The sequence below is a fragment of the Lithobates pipiens genome, unplaced genomic scaffold, assembly GCF_037356315.1.
Source record: "Lithobates pipiens isolate NorthernLeopardFrog02 unplaced genomic scaffold, aLitPip1_a1.2 Scaffold_19, whole genome shotgun sequence".
NCBI classification, from domain to species: Eukaryota; Metazoa; Chordata; class Amphibia; order Anura; family Ranidae; genus Lithobates; species Lithobates pipiens.
In genome coordinates, this window is record NW_027507764.1 from 524980986 (window position 1) to 525006676 (window position 25691).

Consider the following 25691-nt stretch of genomic DNA (forward strand, 5'->3'; position numbering starts at 1 on the left):
GCCGATGTGGACGCTCTGAGAAGTGATGAACCCCTGTACTACAGGGTGGGCAGGCTTGACCTCTGGCCAGAGCTTGCCCAATTTCCAATGGAACTGTCGGCTTGCCCCTCGTCCAGTGTCCTGTCCGAAAGGACGTTCAGCGCAGCAGGGGGGATCGTGACAGATAAGTGCACTCGCCTAGCTCACGACAGTGTTGACTACCTCACATTTATAAAAATGAATAAGGCATGGATCTCGGAGGAATTCAACACATGTGACCAGTAGACAATGTATATGCATAACTCTATAAACAATTTATTTAATCTAGCACACTGACCTTTTTTCTACCCTTGGCTCACTTCCTTGTACAAAAAAAGCACACCGTACTATATGCCCATACCCTCCTGTTTAAAGAGGTTGAGCGGTGTCATATTTATGGGTCCCGCAGCGAGTTGCTGGTATCAGTGCTGGTGTCAGTGCTCTCTATCACGGTGCTGGTGTGGTCTCAGTGCTCTCTATCACGGCGCTGGTGTGGTCTCAGTGCTCTCTATCACGGTGCTGGTGTGGTCTCAGTGCTCTCTATCTCGGTGCTGGTGACGTCAGTGCTCAATCTCTATCACGGTGCTGGTTTCAGACAGTGAGGGAGATGGCAGTGGAGAAGCCAATCAGCAGGCAGTGCCAGCACCATGGCTGAGGATCAGCACTGGACTGGCACATCTGGACCACCGCAGTGGAGTCCTGCATAGGTGGGGGTAAGGGACGGGCAGAGGGAGGGACTCAAGCACAGGTTGGCACACTGGGACACTGGCACAGGACTGCGCTGTGCTGACTCTGGCACTGATCATCTCCTGCACCCCCTTCATAGCCTGCCCTGACCTTGCCTCTCCTCCATGGCCTTCATGCGCTCCTGAATTGTCAAAATTTCACAGATAAAAAAAGAATGCTTGTCGTCGATCCCAGATTCACTTAATACGTTTATGTCAGTGTCCATGTTGTGGGACTATGTGTGCACAGCTAGTAAGTATTTTGTGGCTGAAAATATGACCTGGAGGTTTTTAAGGTTTGCCTACCATTAAAGTTAATGGGGTCTGCTGCGAACCTTGCGGTTCGTGAAACTTTTGGTCATGTTCGTGGTTCACGTTCGCGAAACGTCCCATCGGAAGTTCGTCCATCACTATATATAAAAAATAGACTGCCTGATTAAATACACTGCAGCTAACTGAATAATTTGCCTGCCTGCCCAATCTAAATGACACTCTCTCTCTGTCCACGGCTGCAACGACACACTACATGAGGCCAACGTGCAGTCAGCCTTGAATAGTCAGGGCGTGAACTTTTGGTCACGTTCACGTTCGCGAAACGTCCCGTCGGAAGTTTGTCCATCACTAACCATGTACATATAATATAATCCACAGTAGCACTCTTAAATGTGTCCATAAAAGACAAGTGTCCTTTTTAATAATAAAAAAATTATAAATATACGGTGAAACAATATATACATATAAGAATAGTCTTATAAATCCACACCAAAAAAAGACAGCCCTTATTGAAGAGTGCAATATGTGTACATGACTAGGGATGAGCTTGATGTTCGGGTCGAACATGAGTTCGACTCGAACATCAGGTGTTTGCCCGCTTTCTGAAGAACAAACATTATGCGGCATTCGTGGGAAATTCCAGCACCCACGTAACACTCCATAATGCACTGCGAGGTTGTAGTGCATTGCTATATGACTGGTCAAAGCATGCACCTGACCTTAATGCTTTGGCCAATCCCAGCGCCCTCTGCTAAGAGCCGTAATTGGCCAAAGGCAGGGTGCCTTTGGCTAATCATGGCTCAGGGGACTAAGTCCACGCCCCACACTATGTAAGGCTGCCTGCCTAATTATTCAGTTAGTGGCTGTGTATTTGAGAGATATATATTGTACTGTTTCTACTACTTTTATGGTGGTGTACACAATACAGTGCGACCGTAGTGCAGTTGCAACTACTTTTCTGGTGGTGTACATAATACAGTGCAGTTGCTGCTACTATTCAGGTGCTGTACATATTACATAATACAGCGCAGCAATAGTGCAGTTGCTACTACTTTTCTGGTGGTGTACACATTACACAATACAGTGCAACTGTAGTGCAGTTGTTGCTACTTTTCTGGTGTATACATTACGCAATATAGTGCAGTTGCAACTACTATTCTGGTGGTTTACACAATGCAGTGCAACCGTAGTGCAGTTGTTATTACTTTTCTGGTGGTGTACACATAGTGCAGTTGTTACTATTTTTCTGGTGGTGTACACAATACAGTGCAGTGTGGTGTTGCAAAACAAAATAAACATCATGTCCGGAAGGCCACTAAAAGAGGGCAAGCAAGTTCTGTGTCTACAGTCAACAGTGTTGGTCGCGGACATGGTGCATTCTCTGCAGGTGGCCGTGGGGCACGCTTGTCCTTTGTTTTTTGTTTGTTTTTTTGTTTTTTTAGTTTTTTGTTTTTTTATTGCTGCTGGCCGTGTTATTGAGCCAGAACATGCATAAAAGTTGGTGGAGTGGATAACAAAGCCATCCTCATCATCTGTCACCCAGGCTCAGAGTAGTTTGCCTTCCAATGCAGCTCCCAAAGCAGCCTATTCCATTGGCTCCTTGTCCACAGTAACTCCTTCCGTAGCCCCACCATCATTCACGGAGGAGTCTCTCGAACTATTCGACCAGTGTCGGGTACATGCTGATGGAGGATGCGCAGTGATTAGAAGGCTCCGATGTTGGTTTTAGGTTAAGGAAGGGAGTAACGTGAGCCCAGAGAGAGGGGGTGCCCACGAAGGACAAGCAACCGACAGTCAGTTTGCTTCAGTGATCAGGAGGGAGGGGATGAGGAGGTCACTCTGACACTCTACTTGTGTGCCGAAGAGAGGAGGAAGCACAACTCCAATAAGGCAGGGTGTGCTCTAAGGGCTCAGCTTAAGGGCAGCCCTCCTACTGCATCACACACCATTATTGTTTGCAACCTTTGTCTGAAGCGCATCAAGCTTGACCAGACATGACGACCTCCCATGCAGTCTGTTGACAACACTTGAAAGACCCACATCAAAGAAAAAGGCGGACTTCTCCTTTCTCTTCATCTGGGATCTCCAACCCCACTATACCTCCAGTCCTCCTGGAGGGTTTGTAGTGGATCATAGAGTGCGCCTGTCCACAGACTCCATTGATGGGCTCACATTCATAAAAATTAATCAGTCTTGGATCAGCAGCAGCTATCAAGCACCTGATGCTGATGTAACTGATTTATTTTTCTATAGATATGGGATCCCTTGAAGACTGCCTATGCTGAGTAACTATCCCATTGCTCCTCAATCTTGATGATGCTAGCTTCAAAAAATATTTTGTATATCAAGAGTATCTTAGGGACTAACAGTTCTGAGTATGTGAAGTAAAATTCCACAGGCATGCCATCCGATCCCAGAGCTTTGGACTTGGGGGGGGGGGGGGATTCTGCTATGGCCCTAGAAAATTCATCTGCCGTTAATTGAGCCTCAAACTCCTCAACCTGTTCATCGGTCAACTGAAGGATTGTTAATTCCTCAAGGAAGGATTCCATTAAAGACGTGTCCTTTGAAGCTGTGGTTGTGTACAGATTGATGAAGAAATTTCTAAACACATCCAATACCGTGCTGGGCTCAGTCTCTAGTGCATTTTTCGGGGAGCGCAGTGAAATCACCACAGGAGGTCTCTCCTCACAATGCACCAAATAGGCCAATAACTTCCTGGCCCTCTCCCCATGCTCAAATGTTCTGTCTATGAAAGAAAAGTTTGCTTCTAGACTTTTCGTAATGTAATTGGTCCAGCGTCCTTGAGCATAGTTTGAGGCCATTTGCCCTGTCTACAGTGGAGTCTTCCAGAACTGCTCTTTCTGTCATGCGTAGATTATATACTGCCCTGTCCATGGCTATCTCAGATGCTCATTTAAATCTATTGATGCGTGTGGTAAATGTCATGCGGGCATGGTTTTTTAAATGATTCCCATACCGTCTGAGTGGGAGCAGAGTCCTCATTAGTCAGAAAGTATTTCTCCCAGTCTGATGAAAGATCGTCATCCTCTGGGAACAATGTCAAGCAGAAAGGATTCAGCCACCATGTGGACGATCGCGTGGCAGAGATTTTGGCCTAGTAAGGACAGTGATCGAGGAGAAAATCCCACATCTGACAGCCTGGGAAGGAGTGATTTAGATATCAGTATAAGGTCTATATGGGACGTAGGGGGTTATTTACTAAAGGAAGATCCACTTTGCACTGCAAGTGCACTTGGAAGTAAAGTCTCTGTAGATCCAAGGGGGACATGCAAGGAAAATAAAAACAGCATTTTAGCTTGCACATGATTGGATGATAAAATCAGCAGAGCTTTCACTCCTTTCAGATCTACCCCTTAGATTTAGAGTGACTGCACTTGCAGTGCAAAGTGGATTTGCCTTTCGTAAATTTCCCCCATAGAGTGGCGTGACGTGGCGGGTTTCTGACCCCCCACGTATCAATTAGTTTGAAATCATTTAGGAGCCTAGCGAATCTCGTGGGGTGGGGGGACACCTGGTAAGGGTGCTGACCTGCTCATTGTATCTATGGCTGGATCTAAAACATTCTTAAAATAGCCCAACCATACAGCTGGAGTATTGGGATGCAGAGCCATAAAATGAAATCCAGCAGTAAGGATAGTGGAGTGAAACAGTGGCGGGACATAAAATGCCAGCAAGAGTATCAAATCTCAATGAAGTTTTGCTTTTAAGAACACGTATCTACCCATTGGATCAATTTCCGAACCCTGGAGCTCAAAGTGTGTGTAAAATCGACACCCCCCTGAAATGCGTGGTGTGGACAGAGTGATAAGTCCAACCTATCCATAGACGTTTAAGCATGGGTCCCATCCACGTGGGTTTCCACCAGAACCACCACATCCGCCCTCTGTTTTTTAAGCAGCGTGAATATGGCTGACCTCTTTACTGGGTCTGTAACTCCACGGACATTCTAAAACCCATACCCCACCCTACACATTCCCAAACTGGAGCAGGTATTTATCCCTAACTGCCAACATGGCTTAAACAATGTCCAACCTATGGAAGAAAAGTTAGAGCAGTAGGATCAGAGGTGGCCACTGAGGCTGATGCGTTTGTTATCCTGGCGACAGCAAAGAGCACATTCAGCCCAGCAGTGGTTAGGTCGTTCCATGTCAGGTTGCAAACTTTGGTAAATGGGGAGAAACTACGCTGTGTACCGTTACACATTACAGGACTTGGCTCACTGCATATAGTGAGTTCTCCAAGGGAGAGTCTCCTCCACTGGAGATAAACAAAGCCCATTCACTTTTTAGGTAGGTATGTGGGTCTATTCGACCCTGGATTGGGTATACAAAACTAAAAGACCATCCCATGAGGGTAATCCAAAGAGTCAAAGGCTGGAGAAGAGCAGCTGGATAGAAGCATGTTGGGCATGCGGCTGCAGTGGCCCTCCAATTACAAGCATGGTGCGGCTGTGTGAAGGGGAGCAGCTAGAGCTAGTCTGTTCAATAGCCGGTAATGCAAATTAAATGTCGGCTGCAGTGGCCCTGCGGTATTAAACATGATGTGGCTATATGAAGGGGAATAGCTAAAGTTTCAGGGGGGCAAGCGAGAAGAAAAACCCAGGGGAAAAAATATAGTGGAATCATGGGGAGAGTTAAGGGGAAAGAGAAACAGCATGTTTACTTATCTGTGTGCTTCCCTCTGCTCCAGTCACATGATGGCGGCCTCAGGATCCTCAAAGAAATGTGCTCTGTCTTCTCCCTCAAGGTGGAGATGGGCCAGGAAGAGCATTGCTTTTTTCATGGTTTTTGTTGCAAAGGCGCCTCTTGACTTCCATACAGGTTTGTCTTCTGCACTGTACCTCTGCTGAGAAGTCTGGAAAAAGGCGACCATCTTGTTTCCGTAGGGGGTGATACTTTTCTCTATACTGAGGCAAAGTATAGCATCTCTGTCCCTGAAATTGAGAAACTTTGCAATAAAAGTGTGAGGGGGTGGTCCGACTGGCAGTGGTCTGCCCGACAAGTGGTGTGCTCGTTCCACTACAAACGTGGGTGAGAACGCTTCCCTCCAATAGGTATCACACACAGCAGCTTCTCCAGGAAAGTGGGGGGTCTCTCCCCTCCACCCCCTCAGGGAGGCCGATAAATTTGAGATTACAGCATCCGAGTCTGTTCTGAATATCATCCTACTGGCTCACCTGAATCTGTAGGTCTGCTGTGGTGTTTTGGAGAGGGGGGAGGGAGTCCTCCGCAGTACTCAGCCAGGTCTCCACCTCAGTAACCCTTTCCTGCAGTTTCTGGAAGTCCTGTTGGACTAAAGAGATGTCCACTTTGACCTCTTCTATCCGGGTTGCAATGGTCGTCTGGCATGCTGTAACAGCCTCCTGGCTGTCAGAAACCATGAACCAGACCGAGACAGAAGTACAATTAAATCACACTTGTTTGTTAATAAAAAAATAAGGTAAATGGAGTAAGCGTAGTCGAAACATAGCCAGAGCCAGCCAGTCCAGAGTTCAATAACCAGATCGGGTAATCAGCCAGGTCAGAAGTCGGGGATCCAAGTGGAGCAACAGCAAGCAGGGTAAGGAGCCAGAAGGGATGTCAGCAAGCCAGTCTTTAAACAGAACCACAGGAGATGGTTTCTTGTGATGTGACCAAGGCGAAGGCAGCGATGAAGAGAACTGGACAGCTTTAAGTAGGCAGGTCAGATGAGTAGGATCAGGAACAGCTGGGTGACTGTGGAGAGAGATGAGAGCTGGCAATTAGCCGACAGATGAGCAGCCAGCCCAAAGAAGGAAGGGCTAAGCCAGCCCTGACACTGGCATGTGGTAATTGCCTCCAGCACCTTCGCCATGTCTGAGCCTACGGATGTCTCCTCTCCCTGCATGGCGCCGCCATCTTGGCTCTGAGGGTCTGTCTTGTTGCCGGTACTGTCCAAGTTTTGTGACCGCAGATGCAGGTTTTTTTTTTTGCCGGTGACATGTTCCCTGAGGGTTCTCGGTATGGCAGCAGTGATTTTCTTTGATTGCTAGCTGGGTCACAGGATATGCGGTATAGGATAAACGGCCGGTGGAGCTCTGTTCCCTAGCATCCTATTCCATGCTGCTGCAGACCATGCCCTCAGGTACACCTTGTTAGTTTGGACCCCCTTTTGCTTTCAAAACTGCCTTAGTTCTTTGTGGCATGAGTGTGAGTGATTTAACAGATTTTGGTGGTGGTTCTAACGCTGAAAGTGGAGCATGTTATCTGCTTGCTTGGAGATTTTTAGTCTTTTTCTTCATGTTACATGTGGACTTGAAGTATTTTTGAATACACGGAACACTTTATATAATTGAAGATATTATATGAACTGTTATTAGATTTTTTGTAAAATTATATTTATGATATAGAAGAAGCAATTTTTTTTTTTTTTTGTGTGTATGGTTTGTTGTCATACATTATATGTAATGGTGATATTTTGTCTGCATGAAAAAATTAGTACCATACCTTGTGCTAACTTTAAAACAAAATAATGAATTAAAGTGGGGTGCCCCCTAAAAAAAAATTATTAAAAGTCAGCAGCTGCAGTATTTGTAACTGCTGACTTTTTTAATAATCGGACACTTACCTGTCCCAGGGTCCAGCGATGCGGGGGAACGAAGCCCCCCTCCCCGCTCCCAGCACCAGCATTCTTACTGTGGGCACCCAGCTGTGGCTTCACAGCCAGGCACCCACTGCGCATGCGCGAGCGGCCCCGGGCGCCATGATACGCCGCACAGTCATCTGGGACACGTAACAGGTCCCGGGTGACTGTGCGGCGCGAGAGGAAGTGATGTCACCAGCCCGGGCATTGAAGAAGGCACACTACGAGGGACCCCCTAGCAACAGGCATTTAGAGGTGAGTTAAGAAAAAATGTTTACAATTATTTTTATTTTTTTTAATGAATTTTGAGCTATTTTATTTTTTGGTGGCAACACCACTTTAAGCCTTAGGCTACTTTCACACAGGCGTGTTTTAAAAGCATTTTTGCACTAAAAATAGCACCTGTAAACTGCCTCTTCTGCAGCCCCAGTGTGAAAACCCGAGTGCTTTCACACTGGGGTGGTGCTCTTGCAGGAAGGGAAAAGTCCTCCAAGCATCATCTTTGGGGCTGTACGGGAGCAGTGTATACAATGGGCAGCGCTGTCAGAACGCCTGCAAAGCACTTCGGCAGCTGCAGATCACTATAACTGCGATAAAGTGCCGCTAGAATTTGGGGGGCTTTACCCCTAAGGCCCCCACCTCTGTCCCAGTGTGAAAGTCTAAAAGGCATTATTTAACTGTCATTTCAGCTTCTTGCAATTGCTCTGATATAGCTACAATCACCTTTCTAATTGAATCGCATAGCTTTTTTCTAATATTAAAAAAATACTAAATTTTGTGTTAATCTAGAGTTTCTCTAATTTGCTGCCAGTTTCATCTGGATAAATATCACGGTAGATATCTCAATATATTTGGCTAGCATTACTTTTAAAACCCGTTCCGTGTAAATGACATAATTATAATATTTTCTCTTGCAGTGCCCGGATTAGTTTTAACTTATTTCCCTGTAAGAGGTAAGTTGCTGATCCATACAGGTTACACTCACATTCCATAACTAAATTACCATGACCAGTACTACTGTGAAAGTGAAGATTTTACTTAATATGGTGTCGTTTTTGGAGGTGACAAACCAAAGTATGTCTCTAGGCAAACCTGTTTTGTTTTGGATATAGTTGGGAAAGTTTTTAGACCCACAGAATTATTTTTTATTCATTTTTTGTCTGCGTGTATGCCTACCTACCTAGAAACTAGTGTACTTAGTGTTAGTAAGGTTATAAGCTGTTGTGGATGGAGTCCTAGACAAAATAAGTATGGGAAAACTTACCCCTAACATACATAGTGTAAGTCTGTAGCCTGGAAAGGAAAGAGCCCTTCGGGCTAAGCTGTCAAGAGAAAAGGAGGACTCCCAGAGGAGAGGTGGGAGAGATGGCTGCATTTTCTGAGTTCAAACTTAGTGCACTGATATATACTGTACTGCTGGTCTGAAGTATGGAGTTAAAAAAGCTACTGTACGGAGTTGTGGACCTTTTGTTTCACAGTAAAAAAAATTAAAAGGCTACTTGTGTGGACATTCCTTCATTCATGAAGATGGACCTCAGGCCAGGAGAACACAAATGCTGCCATGTAGGTGGGCCTCAGGTCAGAAGAATGTGATTAACAATAGGATGGAGTTTCTCCCAAAACAAGTGTGTGCGTACCCTATCAGAAGAAGACAAGGGTAGGTACCCTTGGCTAGCAGGAGCTGGCAGCTATTCTTGGCTGCCATGTGTCTTCAATGGAAATATTTGCTCCTATATTTGTACTGATTGCCATTACATAGTTTGTCAGGCTGAAAAAAAGACCCAAGTCCATTCTAGTTCAACCAATAGAAGAAAAAATGTACATTGTCACGGAAACAGTAAATGGAGGGAAATCCAAACATTTTGAGTTGTTGCCAGAGGTTTAGCGGAATTTTTTACTGGGGGTAAATGTTCTGGAGACAGAAAGTTTTAACTATACAGAATTTAAGCCTCCCACCTCACATTCAAAGCTAGAGGTTGCATTTCCAACTTGCCTATATAGCTACCTATTTGTATCCCCAATTGCCTATATTGCGATCTATTTATACCCTATTATATGTTGATGGCCAAAGGGCAGCCCCTCAATAAAAGCTATCTATACAGTACATTATGACTACATTGGTGGCCAGTGGCAGACTGAATGTCCTTTTACATTGCTGGACTTACAGCTACCCTGTTTCTGTAAACTTGGCCAAGTATCACAGGAAGAAATGCCAGATGCTGTTTGTTTCAGATTGGCTCATACATTAAGTATTATCAGCTGTAACATTTTTCTTAAAGCAAACCCATGTTTGTCCATGCAGAACAGGTTTTCTTAAAACTCTCACCCTAAGAAATACAGAATCACCTTTCTTAGCTCTCTTGCCTCTGTTTAGCCACCAGCCGTTTTGCCTTATGTAATCTCTAAGTTGCAAGCAAATAGAATTCTGGGGTGCAACACTAGTGGGATCAACAGCAGAAAGAATGTACTAATTTCACTAGTTAGGCCCTATTTACAAACCTTGAGACCTTACTTACAAGAAGTAAAAAGGCAAGATACAGCACAGGGTGATAATATATACAGCTTCAAGGAAAGAAGGGAAGGGTGGCTATGATTGAAACCTTTAAATATGTGATAAAAGTTCAAAACTAACCTTTGAAAGTATTATTTTACCAAAAGAATAGTGGATGCCTGAAGCACAAAGGTAGATGTAGTAAGTTAATCAAGAGTAAGTAAATGTAACCACTTAAAGATCGCCCACCGCATATGTAAGTAATATAGTTTAATAGATACTGTGTGTGTGCCCATTGGACAGAGGGAGAGCCAATCAGAGGGGGACCCGATGTCTGCTGGCCACCCGCAATCGTTCCACAGGGAAGGAGAATGTTGTTCTGCCTATGTAAACAAGGCAGATCACCGTTCTGACAGGGGAGGACACAGATCTTCTGTTCCTGCTAAGCAGCTTTACAGGTCTGTGTTCACCCAGTCAGTCCATCCCCCACACAGTTAGCAAGCACCTCCTAGGGACACACTTAACCCTTTGATCGCCCCTGATGTTAACCCCTTCCTGCCACTGTCATTAGCACAGTAACTGCATATTTTTAGCACTGATCACTGTAATATCACTGGTTCCCAAAAAAGTGTCAAAAGTGTGTTAGGTGTCCCATTTGCTGCAATGTTGCAGTCCTGCTAAAAATCACTGCTCTCCCTCATTACTAGTAAAATAAATTAATTAATTAAAACGCCATAAAAATATCCCAAAGATTGTAAACGCTATACATTTTGTACAAACCAATCAATATACACTTAGAGTGTTTTTACCAAAAATATGTAGCAGAATAATGATTGGCCTAAACTGAGATTTTTTTTTTTATTCTTATTGGGTTTGTTTTATAGCAGAAAGTATAATTTCAAAATTATTGCTATTTTTTTTGTTAGTGCAAAAAATAAAAATGGCAAAAGAAATCTCTATTTGTGGGAAAAGAAGGCATCATTATTTGGCTACGGCATCACACGGCCACGCAATTGTCGGTTAAAGTAACCCAGTGCCGTATCGCAATAAATGGCCTGGTCATTAAGGGGGTTAAAGCCGTCCGGGGCTGAAGGAAATAAAAACATCCCACCCCAGCTGAAAATTAATAAAACAAAAGCTTATGCGATAGACCACTTTAGCTGACCATAGATGTATCTTTGCTTTTTTTATAAAAAAAAAATGGGTTACCCCATCCACCTATTCAAAGGTATATGGAAGAATCCTTTCCTCTGCACTATTGTATTCTGACAGCGGGGCTTCTCTGTCAGAATTCACTGATCAGTGCTATAACAGATTAGCTGAAATTGCTGATGGAATAAATATGTATCAACAGTTCCCGTTGAGAGGAGTTGATCATTAGTGCATCTCCTCTCAAACAAGAAGGGCCATAGATGGATTGAAATCTGCCTGGTCCCTTCTGAACCAGAAACATTATGATCCATCTACTGTATATCCAGCCTTAGGCTGGCCATACATTATACAATTTTCTTATTCCATTTTCTTTCGATTTATCTTCAACTCTGTAGTGCAAGGGCCTGCCTGATTGCATACAAATTGAAAGTGTTTAGGTTTGACCTGATATTATATGGTTGTGGTAAATCAAGGAAAACTGTACAAGAAATTTGTATGTGTGGTCAGCCTTAATCCTTTTCTGCTGTCACTCTTCTATGGTTCCTTTTGAATTTTTTATTTTTTTTGCCTTGTGTCCAGTAGGAGAGATTCTTTAATTTCCTGTCTTAGCGACAAATGTTGAATGAATAATGCAAATTCCCTACACGGGGTCATAGGCTGTGCAAAAATCTGACAGGGTTTCTAACTCTTTCCAAAAGTTTGCAAAAAAAAAGTTATACATTTTTTTTTTTTTGCTAGCGACACTATGCCATTTTTGAAAAGGGAATTACTTTTTAATTCATTATTAATAATTTCTGTTTTATTATAACACATTTAAAAGCTTTTAGTTTCTTACCTGATATTTTTTTCTAAAATGAGACATATATATATATATATATATATATATATATATATATATATATATATATATATATATATATTTATTTACATATTTACAGGGAGAGTAGAGTCCACACGGCTCCTACTTGCTGACCAGGGAATTTCCTGGACAGAGGATGAGGTGCAAAAGCAGGATTGGGCCAAAAAAGATCTGAAGAAAAATGCGGTGAGACACAATGCTGTTCAGTTTGTTGGAAAAAGATAGGGGCGATTTAAACTAAAAACTGGGTCATTTTCTAAAACTGTACTAAATATTTTACAAAAATTATGAATAAAGGGTGCATTCCTGTAGGCCCAGGTGACATCACTGTATCCCAGAGCTGCTTTCTCCTGTACAGTCTTATAGCACAATGCTGAAGTACATTCTCAAAGAAACTTGAGTTCTTAACTTTTTCAAAATCCAGCATTGAGGGACAGCGCCGCCACCAGGTCCTATAGGAAGAAGTTGTAGGCTAGGTTCTAGGTAAGAATTTCTTCCTTTTTTTTTTTTTCTTGCATAAAGTTTAGAGTTTGTCGACTTAGATCACTTCTTAAGTCTTTATAAAAGTCTCTGAAATCAAATTGCATGAATCTCGAAAAGTCATTCAATAACTTAAGCTAGCAATAAAGGGTATCACTTAAACTCTACACTTCACTTTCTGCACTAATGAGGGTTAACTACGGTATATACGCACTATTGATTTTTCATTTTAATCCTTTTTTACTTAACTTTTAGTTAGTGTTTTTTATTTGGGAACAGGGGAGAGGTAGGTGGCTTGCATATGTGTAGGCACATCCAGCATTAATATGCTGTATTAATGCAACAGGTTTTGCTTTGTACAATAAGTACCCAGTAGCAAACAGATCTGCAGGTTCTTAAAGAGACATCTTGGAGTAAGCACACTCCAATTAACATGAACGAAATGCAGATGCCTGTAATGATTTTTACAATTGTTGCATATGTTATGTATTAGATATTTGAACTGTAATTATTTATAGGTCTTTGGGCAACTGCCTCGTTTACAAGATGGAGACTTTGAGCTTTATCAAAGCAACACCATTCTGCGATATTTGGGGAGAAAATATGGTAAGCCAAAATGTTAACATTGTAATTTGCCCTTTCTCTCAAAAAAAAAAAAAAATCTTATGCCTGTAAAGAAGTTCTTTCATTTTTTTTTTTTTTCATTGAAAATGTTGAGGTAAAAAGCAACAAACAAGAAGCCCGTAAATAAATTTTATTGCAATAATTAGGTAATCTATGAGTTGACTTTTGGATTAACAATTAAAATGGATGTAAACCCTATATTAATGATATAAACACTGACATTTTTTAATTCATTCTTTTTTACATCTCAATGTTAATCATCTCTGCTGGTCTCCTGTAGCATTTTTGAAGCCATCTTAGCATCTTTGCAGGTCCTTCATATGACTGCTAGGATAATGACCAGACACACAGGAAGTGGACTGTATAAGGTATTTACTGTCAGAAAAAAATGTTTCACTACCCAAAGGAAAAACAACAAGGGCAAAGATTTATTAGATGGAAATTTGAAAAAAATGAATGAAAGTCTTTTTTAACCACTTGCTGCCTGCCATATAGAAAAATGATGGTGGCAAAGTGGTTTCAATATCCTGACGGGACATCATATGATGTCCAGCAGGATATCAAGGGGCACGCATCGTGGCGATTGTTGTTGAGGTGTGTCAGACTGACACACCGTGACTCCAGAGACTCTCTACCACGTGATGAGCCGTGTCAATCATGGCTGATCACAGTGTAAACAGGAAGAGACAGTGATCGGCTTTACCTCACTCGCATCTGTCAGATGCGAATAGAGGAGAGCCGATCCGCTGCTCCTCTGACGGGCGGTCTGTTCTGATCGATTATTAGTGCGACTCCCCCAAGGAATGCCACCACTAGTCACTACCAAGTATGCCACCCTAGACCACCAGGGATGCCAATCAGTGCACACAATGGGCATCACTGGCAGGCATTATTGTTTGGCACTGGCATCCATCAGTACCATTTATTAGTGTACAATGTCGTCTATCAATGCCCATCAGTGGTGGCCATCAGTACCACCTATCAGTGCCCATCAGTGCTGCATATTAGTGCTCATCATCAGTGCCACCTCATCGGTGCCTATCAGTGCAGCCCCATCAGTGTGCATTGGTGAAGCAGAAAACTTATTTACAAAGTTTTGTAACGGAAACAAATTATTATTATTATTTTTTATTTGTTTAGCAGAAAATAAAAATCCCAGAGGTTATCAAATACCACCAAACGAAAACTCTATTTGTGGGAACAAAATGATAAAAAATTAGTTTGGGCACAGTGTAGCATGACTGCGCAATTGTCATTTTAAGTGCGACAGCACTTAAAGCTGAAAATTTGTCTGGGCAGGAAGGTGTATAAGTGCCCTGTATTGAAGTGGTTAAGCAATAGCAGCATGGCATTTATCAAGGCTGTTTTCCTGAAAGTGACAATGCCTTTGTACTGTGTTGAAGCAACCACTTGAAGTCTCCATCCTGTGTGACAGTTAGGAAACAGGAACAGAGTGATGTCACCTGTTACAGGACGTGCTTGAAAATGGCAGGTATTTTAACAAAAGCTGCAGATTTAAAAATATTACTTTTTGAAATACATTGAAGTTGAGTGGGTGGCATAATGTGCAGATATGCAATGCAGCAGACTTACCTTTTTTTCAGCTAAGCGAGGTTCACACTTCCTTTTTGTCCTTGCATTGTTAATACAGCCATCTTCTTATATTTCAGATCCAGAGTTTTTTGCCTTGTGAGCCACTGACTACATAACTCTTATGTCTGGGCACAGGAGTCATTTTTTTCCACCCAGCTCCCAGCAATGGCTCGCTGCACTGCCCATTAGTGGCAGCTGAAGTACAAAAATAATAAAAAAAAAAAAAAAATGAACAGCACTGGCCCTAAGACAGAACCCTGGGGCACACCATTCAGAGAATAAAATATTTATCACTAGTAGAGATGGGCCAAACACCCCCTGTTCGGTTCGCACCAGAACTCCCGAACGGCAAAAATGGCGAATCCTATTAAAGTCTATGGGATCCGAACTTTAAAAACTGAAAGTCCCTACTTTGAAGGCTGAAAGTGGTTGTAAACCCTTACAAATCACTTTGACCTACAGGTAAGCCTAGATTAAGGCTTACCTGTAGGTCCAAGAAATATCTCCCAAACCTATACCGTTTAGGAGATATTTGCCCGAAGACGGGCACCGCTGTCTATGACGCATGCGCCATAGACAGCGGCGCGCAGGCGCACTGAGCGTGGCATCCTCGATGACGAAGATGCTGCGCAATGCCGCACGTCTCGGCTCCCGTGCGCATGCGCGGGAGTGATGTCTTCGCCGAATGACAGCGGCGGAGCTGCGAGACCCCACCGAGAAGATGGATGCGCCGAACTACAGGGGACAGCGGAGACTTCGCTGGCTCCTGTGTCAGGTAAGTGACACATAATGGGCTACTATGCGATGCATAGTAGTCCATTATACTTTCCCTTTGCAGGGAATGAAACTCATCAGGGTTTACTTCCTCTTTAAATGCAAGTAATTGTCCATAGAAAGGTTATGGGGGTCCAGGTACTGCCCTGGGGGACATGTGTATATATATATGTGTGTGTATATTAATATATATATTTTTTAATATTATTATTATTTTTAAGATAGTTTTTACAAAAGCAGTGATTTCAATGATGCTTAAAGTGCAACAATAAAAATGAAAAAAATCCTTTAAATACAGTGCCTGGGGGTCCCCTTAGTCTGCCTGTAAAGTGGCGCATATGTAGCATGTATAGAATATGCAAAAGCAAAAATTACATTTAAATTGCTGGCAATACAATACTATTTCCAGCAATAGAAAAATGCCCCCCCATCCCAAAGCACCTTATACCTATGTTGATGGGGACAAGAGCCTCACCCCCACAACCCTGGGCTGTGGTTGGGGGGGGATCTGTGGGCAGGGGGCCCCCAGATCCCAGCCCCCCCATGGGAATGAGTATAAGGTAAAACTGTGTTTTTATTACTTTTTGACGCCTTTTTGGTGAATGAGTGTGGGGGGCTGGATCTGGGGCCCCCTTGTTAATGGAGGGTTCCATATTCCGATAAGCCCCCTGCCTGCAGACCCACACAGCCCAGCTCCAATTAACCCACCCACCCCATGGTGAGGGCATATAGTTCAGCGGGCACTCCTCATTTTGGGGGCGGGGGGCATGCCATTTTTTTTATTCACAAAGCTTTGCCCAATCAAGGCTTGGCATGTACTGTGCACTGCAAATTCGGGTGTTTCCTGAACGGGCGAACAGGTGATGTTCAGGTCAAACTTTTGCTCGACCAAACCGTTCGCCCAAATCTAATTATTGGCCCCTGGACCCCTTCATGTAACCAGTTTTCAACCCATGTACATTTAATCAACTCCAACAGACCTTCTTTTTACATAGTTTCATAGTTGGTCAGGTTGAGATGGACACAAGTCCATCTAGTTCTACCAAAAAAGAAAAAAACAATCTTGGCACGGCTGCTTTTGCAATGTGGTACACAAATATGAGGCCACATATCTGCGTGTCATTGGTGCCAAGAGGTTAAAAATTTGCTATGGCGTCTTGGCTATAACTAAGTTAAGTTCTATAAGGACTCATGGGTATAAAGCCATCAGGACCTGGTGATTTGTTCACATGATATTCTACAGTCTCATTTGTACCTGGTTTTCAGTCATTGTGAAACATCATTAATATTACTGGTAAGACTCTTTTTCATCTGTAAAAACAGAAGAGGAAAAATAATATAATACATTTGCCTTTTCCCAGGTATTGTGACTAGCTTCCCATGTTCATCCGTTATGGAGCCTATTTGTTCTTTCATAACCTTTTTTAGTGGTGATATATGAGAAAAAATGTGGATTTTTAATTGCTGTAGCAATGGGTTTCTTTTATTCTATATTAGCCACCCTAACTGCTCCCTTGCATTTTTTTTGTTGTTGCATTGCTTATTCCCTTCTACATTATACTTGTCAAAGGCCTGTTTTTGCTCTAGAATTTACAGTAGTCGCATAGGTTTTACTTTTGATATTTTTTTGCTTGTTACCCAATGGAATACAATGGCTAATGCACATGTTTAATTATATAAAAAAAAAGAAAATCCCACTCTTTTCTGCAAATATTTGGATCCATTGAGTATCATGCTGTAACAATCACAGCTTATTGATGTTAGGTTTTTTTAAATGTAGAGTTCTTGTCATACCAACAGGCTTCTCTTTGCTGTAACTTCTGGCAAATGAGATTACACCATGATCACTATTACCAAAGTTGTCTCCGAACTGCACATCTGTAATAAGCCCTTTTCCCTTCTTGGGGCTTCCACCATCTGCTCCATTAATTTGCCAAATGACAAGCTATCGCCCTGGTTCCCAGTAATTTTAGCCTGTGAAAGGAGCCAAAATTCTTCCTCACCCTTTGTTAGGTGGCCTATAGCATACTCCCACAAGTAAAGGCGATTTTTTTTTTTTTATGGGATAGAGTGGACAGCAATTAGAACACCTGTTCTTTTTTAATTGCAGTCTGTGATAAGGAGATTTGCCCTCTCTATTTGTCCTATTTACCATTATCAATGAAAGTAAAAGGAAATCCAAAATTTTGGCTTGACACCAGAACCGTAAAAGAGGGGGGAATCTTTCAATGAAGATACTAGTTCTGGTGCCACCCTGGGATTCCTGCAGTTTGGAGGGATTTCTTTTCAACTCCTGTTTTGGCTATGGGACAGGAATTGAGGGGAATTTTCCCCAATGGGACAAAGATGTAAAAAACAAACCTTACAGGCGTTGCAACCCTTCCTTACTCTATCCAAAATGAAAAAAAATAGCTTTTAATTCCACTTTAAACAGAAAACCTTGCACGGCTCAGAACCTTGCTTGCACTGTTAAAGTGGTTGTAAACCCTTACAAACCACTTTGACCTACAGGTAAGCCTAGATTAAGGCTTACCTGTAGGTCCAGGAAATATCTCCCAAACCTATATGGTTTAGGAGATATTTGCCCAAAGACGGGCACCAATATCTATGGCACATGCGCTGTAGACAGCGGCGCGCAGGCATCGTCTATGACGGCAATGCCGCGAGTCTTGGCTCCCGTGCGCATGCGCGGGAGTGACGTCATTGCTGCTCCGGCGAATCATGGTGCCGGAGCAGCGAGACCCACGGAGACCCACCAAGAAGATGGACGCTCGGAACTACAGGGGACAGCGGTGACTTCACTGGCTCCTGTGTCAGGTAAGTGACACATAATGGACTACTATGCGATGCATAGTAGTCCATTATGCTTTGCCTTTACAGGGAATGAAAGAGGAAGTAAACTCATCAGGGTTTACTTCCTCTTTAAATACCAGCTTCAGGCAGCGGCCAATCTTGGCTGCTGTTGAAAGTATATGAAAGTGCAAAAGTTTTTTCATTTTTAACTGTTCTGTATTCATTCAATACTCAATCGTATGCAGAGAAAAGATATGAAATAAATACAAATTAATCCAATTGGTAATCTGCATGAAGTTTGAGTACAAGGGTTGAAGAGACCACTGGAACTCAAAACAATATAAGTGAAACAAAATTACAGTGAAAATATGTAATTGTTAACCAGTGCCGAAGTTCAGCGTGAATAGATTCAGGCTCCATGCACACTGGGCTTAAAAAGAAAATCTGTTCTCCCCCCCCAAAATCCATACCAGACCCTTATCCGAGCAAGAAACCTGGCAGGCCAGGATAGGGGGAGTGAGCGAGCAGGCCCCACCCATCTAAACTTTACCAGGCAGCTTTCTCCCAACATGGGGAGGTGTCAGAAACAATGAATCAGACCGAGACAGAATTACAATTAAATCACACTTGTTTATTAAATAAAAAGGTAGATAGAGTAAGCGTAGTCAAAGCATAGCCAGAGTTCAGTAACAGGATAGAGTAGTCAGCCAGTCCAGAGTTCAATAACCAGATCGGGTAATCAGCCAGGCCAGAAGTCGGGGATCCAAATGGAGCAACAGCAAGCAGGATAAGGAGCCAGAAGGGATGTCAGCAAGCCAGTCTTTAAACCGAACCGCAGGAGATGGTTTCTTGTGCTGTAACCAAGGGGAAGGCAGATATGAAGTGAGCTGTACAGCTTTAAGTAGGCAGGTCAGACGAGCAGGATCAGGAACAGCTGGTAACTGTGGAGAGAGATGAGAGCTGGCAATTAGCTGACAGATGAGCAGTTAGCCCAGAGAAGGAAGGATTAAGCCAGCCCTGACACGAGGGTGCTTTGGGGTCCCCCCAAAGCACCTTGTCCCTATGTTGATGGGGACAAGGGCCTCGTCTCCACAACCCTGGCCATTGGTTGTGAGGGTCTGCGGGTGGGGGGCTTATCGGAATCTCGACCAATGGCCAGGGTTGTGGGGACAAGGCTCTTGTCCCCATCAACATGGGGACAAGGTGCTTTGAAGGGGACCCCAAAGCACCCTCCCCATGTTGAGGGCAAGTAACCTAATATGGTTAAGGAGGGGGGGTGGAGCACTCTTGAACGTCGGCCTGGTATGGATTCTGGGGGAGCCCATGCAGATTTTTTTCCTTTTTTTAAATTTTTATTTCCCTACATTTTTGCTGTGGCACAGTAAAACACATGAGACAGATGCGCCCACTTTACAGGCAGACTAAGGGGACCCCCCCCCCCCCCCGACACAATATTTAAAGGATTATTTCATTTCGATTTTTTCACTTTTATTAAAATCACTGCACCTGAAAAAAAGGCAGTTTAAAAAGCTTTTTGATACATGTCCCCTATGGCAGTGCCTGGGTCCCCATACACCTTTTTATGGCAATAACCCTTTAAAATTAGCACTTTAGATTTTTCACATTCTTGTCCCATAGACTTTAACGGTCGCATGGTCTGGTGCAAACTGAACCAGGGGGTTTTTCGGCTCATCCCTACTGACAACGTACAAATACCAGATATCTCCTTGTGTTAACCTATGCACTAAAAAAGCTACAAACCTTGCATAGCTCAGAACCTCGCTTACACGGTTAGTTAAAGAGGAAGTAAACCCTCATTCCCTGCAAAGGCAAAGCATAATGGACTACTATGCATCGCATAGTAGCCCATTATGTGTCACTTACCTGACACAGGAGCCAGCGATGTCACCAATGTCCCCTGTAGTCCGGCGCATCCATCTTTTCGGTGGGGTCTCGCAGCTCCGCCGCTGTCATTCGGCGGAGCCGCGATGACGTCACTCCCATGCATGCGCACGGGAGCCAACACGCGCAGCAGCTCCGTTGTTGGAAATGCCTGCGTGCCGCTGTCTACGGCGCATGTGCCGTAGACAGCGGTGCCTGTCTTCGGGCAAATATCTCTTAAACCGTATAGGTTTAGGAGATATTTCTTGGACCTACAGGTAAGCCTTAATCTAGGCTTACCTGTAGGTCAAAGTGGTTTGTAAGGGTTTACAACCACTTTAAATACCAACATCAGGCAGTTTTAACTTACTGACAGTAAGGCTAATAAACATTACTTTCTGGTTAGCTGTTATGGGTTACTACACATACTTTCCCCACTAATTTGAACTGACATGCAAAAATGAATTTTGTGTAACGAACAGTTTAAATGGAGGTTTTACTTCTTGCAGGGGTCGCTGGCAGCAATGAGCAGGAGAAAACAATTGCTGAAATGGTGAATGATGGAGTGGAGGATCTCAGAACGAAATACTATAAGTTTTTGTTTTTAGAGAATGTACGTAAGTCCCACTAAATGTAAAGAAATTAAAAAGATGACACTGATATCAGTTGTTTGCATAGCTCCCAACTGTCCCTGATTTTGAGGGACTTTCCCTGCTTGGAACAATGTCCCTCTGTCCCTCATTCCTCATCATTTGTCCCTCATTTTGGTCTGATCTATATAGTTGTATATAAAATGCACTTTTTATCTATAAAAAAGTGTTTTCCAGCGCTAAACCTTTCACCTGACTTCTAAATTGCTGCATTTGTAAAATCCAAAAGCCAACATAGAGAAATAGTAGTGGTAAAAAAGCACTTGTTGGTTTAACCAATCTTTGCAATCTAACCAACCCCCTGCAATCTTTTTTTTTTATTTTTATTTTTATTTTTTTGTACAATTCTTTAAAGGGGTGTGACAAGGGAGGTGTCCTATGCCTGCATACTTTTGCTGATAGGTGTCCCTCATTCCCAACCCAAAAAGTTGGGAGGTATGGTGTTTGTAATATCTGCTCCAGAACCAGGTGAGAACCAGAGGTCAGAATATTGCAAAATATTGTAGCAGGGCTTAATACAGTTTTATGGTCTCAAGCCAAGAGGTACAACATACTGAGGGGGGTACCTAAGATCCTCAGGAATTTGGCACGGACGGATGTTGCAGCAGGTGTGTAGCCAGTAGCAGTAGGCATGTGGCAGCCAGTAGCAGGGCATGTGGCAGACAGTAGCATAATTAGAGATAAACTGAGGTCAGGGTAGGCAGCAGGCAATAGGGTAACACAAGCACAAATTATGTAGGGTTTACAATCAAGTGTCAGAGTAACAGAGTGCAGTTTTCATAAGTAGTAAGTCCTATCACAAGCCCAGAGCCTGGGCTTGCAGATCTGGCTTGCAAATAGGGTCAGTGGCGTATCCTCAATGTGTACTAATTGAGAATTAAGGTCAAAAGAGGCTGCCTATGGTCTCCACGTCTGATGTGGGGGGGCTCTAATGGGGACCCTGATAGAAGGGGGGGGGGACTCTGATGGGGACTGGTGTTTTTTTTGTTTTTTTTTGCCTATGAATAATTCTAAAATATGATGTGCCCCTTGTACTAAAATGTTTGGAGAACCCTGGCTTAGGCAGTGAGTAGTCAGTAGGATACTGTAGTCTGTATTGTATATTCTATGAACGGGCTATAAAATGCAGGCTGCAGTACCGTATAGACCAGCAGAGTATAACAGCGATCGAATAGCAGCATCTGCTCCATTTGATAAATTGGTCCCTTCGTTTTGTAAAGTACTGTATTTAAAACAGGATTTGATTATTACCGTATTTTATTTCCTAAAAAAAAATATAATTTTACCTTTTTGTACTTTGTACCTTTTTGTTTCTTCCTATTCTCCTCTTACATCCTGTGGCCTTGTTGTATGAACTTATGAATTATACTGTAATCGTTAGAACTTGCCAATGGACTCTGACTGCTTATAGAACAACTCGAGCTTGCAGGAAAGGGTGACAATGCTGTACCTGGATGAAATAAGTGTCATCTGCATGCACCAGGAATTAATTGAAAGCATTAGAACTGGGACCCTATTCCTAGGGGGATGTGGATGGTAATTGTAACTCAGACATATTTTTTTCCAGTTGTGGACACATTGGGAAGCAAGTTAGAACCTATGTAAGATGTTTAATGCTGCTGGGGTCTGGTTGAGTAGATTTATTTTCACTTTATGTCCTGGTGACTATCAACAAAGAAGATGAAGGAAAATCTACAGTGAGAACACAAAGAACAACAAAAGTTTGTCAGGGTTCTTGTCTTTAACTAAGGATTAGTGTTTTTATTGTTGAAGTGTTTCTATTGAAGATTTTCCCCTCACTACCTATCATGGCAATATGTCCCCAGAACATTAAATGAGGAAGCCTCCTCAAAGTAGCTACAGATAGCAGAAACTGAGCATATACCTAATTTTCTGAACTGTCTAAACAACTGTTTGCACTTAAAACATATCTCCAACCAGTTATGTGTATGAGCTCCCTATATGTGGCCAAATTAATCATTACAGTTAAAAGGCCTTGGTAATCACTCTGACATCTTCTTGCAGGAGGAAAACAAGGATAAGTACCTGGAGGAATTGTCTAATCAGTTGGGTTATTTTGAAAAGATTCTGTCAAAAAATGCAAATGGCACCAAGTTTCTGGTAGGAAATGGGGTAAGTATAATTAACTGTTCTTAGACATAGTGGTGGATCTACAGATTTCTCTGGAAGTGAAGAACTATTGGTTAGCCTGGTCAGTATCTTGAACCTCCCAGACTTTATCAGAGGGTTGGGTCTATTTGACACCGCAAAGCTTCCAAGGACCCCAAACATCTGTAAAGATTACATATATTTGGACTCCTACTAAGTTCTACTGTTTGGCTGTAAGGCTGAAAGATCATCATCTATAGCAAACAGATGTTGATTCTCAGCGGTGCCACCAACACTTAGACCCTTTTCATACTGAGACGGTTTTCAGGTGTTTTAGCTCCACCCATTAATTTCAGTGTGTCTTTTCACACTGGGGTGGGAAGTTAGGAAAAGTCCTGCAAGAAGCATCTTTGGGGGCGATTTGGGAGCGCTGTATACAGCACCATGCCCATTGAAATTAATAGGCAGCGCTTCGAAATCGATTTCGAAGCGCAGCAAAATTTTTAACCCCATCTTTGGGGTTAAAAGCGCCTCGCTAGCATCCTAAAGCGCCGCTTAAATGAGCAGTGCTAATGCGGCCACGGCTCAGTGTGAAAAGGGGATATACAACACCGCTCAAAGGCAGGTCCTGGAAACTCAGAGATAATTGCTCCAGGTGAAGGGATCCGGGTGCGAGCCACAACATGCAGATAATGTGGATAATGACAGAACTCTGGACGGCCGCACTCCAAAGCTAAAACGATGCACAGTAAATGACATCACAGCAAAAGATGCTAACAGCTGACGCGTTTCGCACTAAGGCTAGTGCTTACTCATAGCCAGCTATGAGTAAGCGCTAGCCTTAGTGCGAAACGCGTCAGCTGTTAGCATCTTTTGCTGTGATGTCATTTGCTGTGACCTGAATATTATTTGAATAAAGCATCGTTTTAGCTTTGAAGTGCGGCTGTCCAGAGTTCTGTCATTATCCACATTATCAGTGTGAAAGGGGTCTTAGCTGAAAAAAAAGTAAAAAGAACACCACAGTAATAAACAACTGCATTTATGTGGGCTTTAACTATAGTGTATAAATAAATTAGTCTTCTGGGACCCTGGCCTATTTTTCATCCAAATTTCATTTTTTGTTTCTACAGATTACATATGCTGACTATCACTTAGTGGATACTCTGCAGTGCAATCTAGATGTTTCTCCAACATGCCTTTCTGCTTTTCCACTACTATCAGCCTACCTGGAGCGAATTCTCAAGCGGCCAAAACTTAGCGAGTACTTGAAATCTGATGGACGCAAGAGACGCCCCATCACCCCCAAGCACAAGTGAATAGGAAGTTCACAAAACCCTTAACATGCTTTCTACTTTTAGACCCCATTCACATTGGAATGCTTTTCATCTTGTTTCCCTATGCCTGACTACACTCAACATGCAGAATCCTATTATTTCTAACTATCTCTGTTAACATGTCTATGCTCAGATGCCCTATCAGAAAAGTACAAAAGCCAGGAGATCGCCAGCAATATGCTCTGCTCAGGTGTGAATGCAGGCTTTTTATCTGCCTAAACTGCATCAATACCAACATACAATAATCTATACCATACTTTTGGAGAAATCACACCAATTCTTAATAAATGCTGTCCCTTGCCGAACTGAAGAATTGGGATTTTCCTGTGAAAAATTGTGAATTTGTGAATGTGAAAATTATGGTAGGCAGTCTCAGTTGGTTTAAAATGTGTTCTCTACAATTTTATTTTTAGTGCAAATATACATTTCTTTTATACAATATGCTGTATGTATGGTATTGAAATATTAAACTACATGAAATTATATTATGAGTGACAGTTATTTTCTTTTTTGTGCACAACAACATATACTGGTAGCAGCTGTTTTTCAACAGGCGATTCAGGTGATTAACTGCTTGTTAAGAATATGTAATAGTTTAAATGTCAATAGCTTCGTCACTATCACATTTAAACAATAAAAACTATCTCAAGAACAATGGCAAACTGGTTCTGTACACTATTTACAGTACAGTCCAAGGAAGCCCAAATAATTAAGCGTTACAGGGAGGTTACCCCTAGACAATTTGTTTCAGTCCAAATTAAAATTCTGACACATTTTTGGTTATTCAGATGTATCCAAATCTCCAGATAGAATAGTAACCAATTTCTTTGAAATTCATTAAAATTTGTTTTGCTTATTAAGTTTCTAATGAATAGTATTAAATAACAAGGTCAGGACTTTGAAAAGGCAGTGCAAGTAACAAAAGTGAAAGCAAGGTTACCCCTACAGAAACAACACTTTCAGTGGATTACCTGATGTTAAATGGCAGCGTGTCAACATCCCTAAGCACTTGCAGCATCTATTTGCCAAAGCCAACAACCTTTTATACCCCCCATCTGGTCCCAAGACCGGAAGCGGACATGTATGCTGTCCCACGCATGCGCAAATCGCATCACTTCAGTCAGTCCGTCAGTCGCTGCTGGGTCCTATGACTCACCAAAGAAGACAGAGGGAGTGACTCCCTCTGGTGGTGGGAGGGAAAATAACTCTCGTGATGAGAGATCCACATCCGTGGATAGGCTAAGCGGGACGCACAAGACTGAACAGTGTAACGGGCGCCCTGCCGGTAGGACACAGATGCCGTGGGCGTCC

At 42.8% G+C, this 25691-nt stretch overlaps 1 protein-coding gene across 1 annotated transcript in view; it reads left to right on the top strand.

The window, feature by feature from the left end:
* Nucleotides 1-24863, top strand: part of LOC143997528 (glutathione S-transferase P 2-like) — a 38697-nt gene extending 13834 nt beyond the window's left edge. The window contains exons 2-7 of the mRNA XM_077493182.1: nucleotides 8558-8593; nucleotides 12222-12328; nucleotides 13141-13228; nucleotides 20797-20900; nucleotides 22963-23070; nucleotides 24177-24863. Of these exons, the coding sequence (XP_077349308.1) occupies nucleotides 8558-8593; nucleotides 12222-12328; nucleotides 13141-13228; nucleotides 20797-20900; nucleotides 22963-23070; nucleotides 24177-24362 (629 nt within the window). The 3' untranslated portion in view covers nucleotides 24363-24863. The remainder of the gene's footprint in view (nucleotides 1-8557; nucleotides 8594-12221; nucleotides 12329-13140; nucleotides 13229-20796; nucleotides 20901-22962; nucleotides 23071-24176) is intronic.
* Nucleotides 24864-25691: the final 828 nt, after the last annotated feature.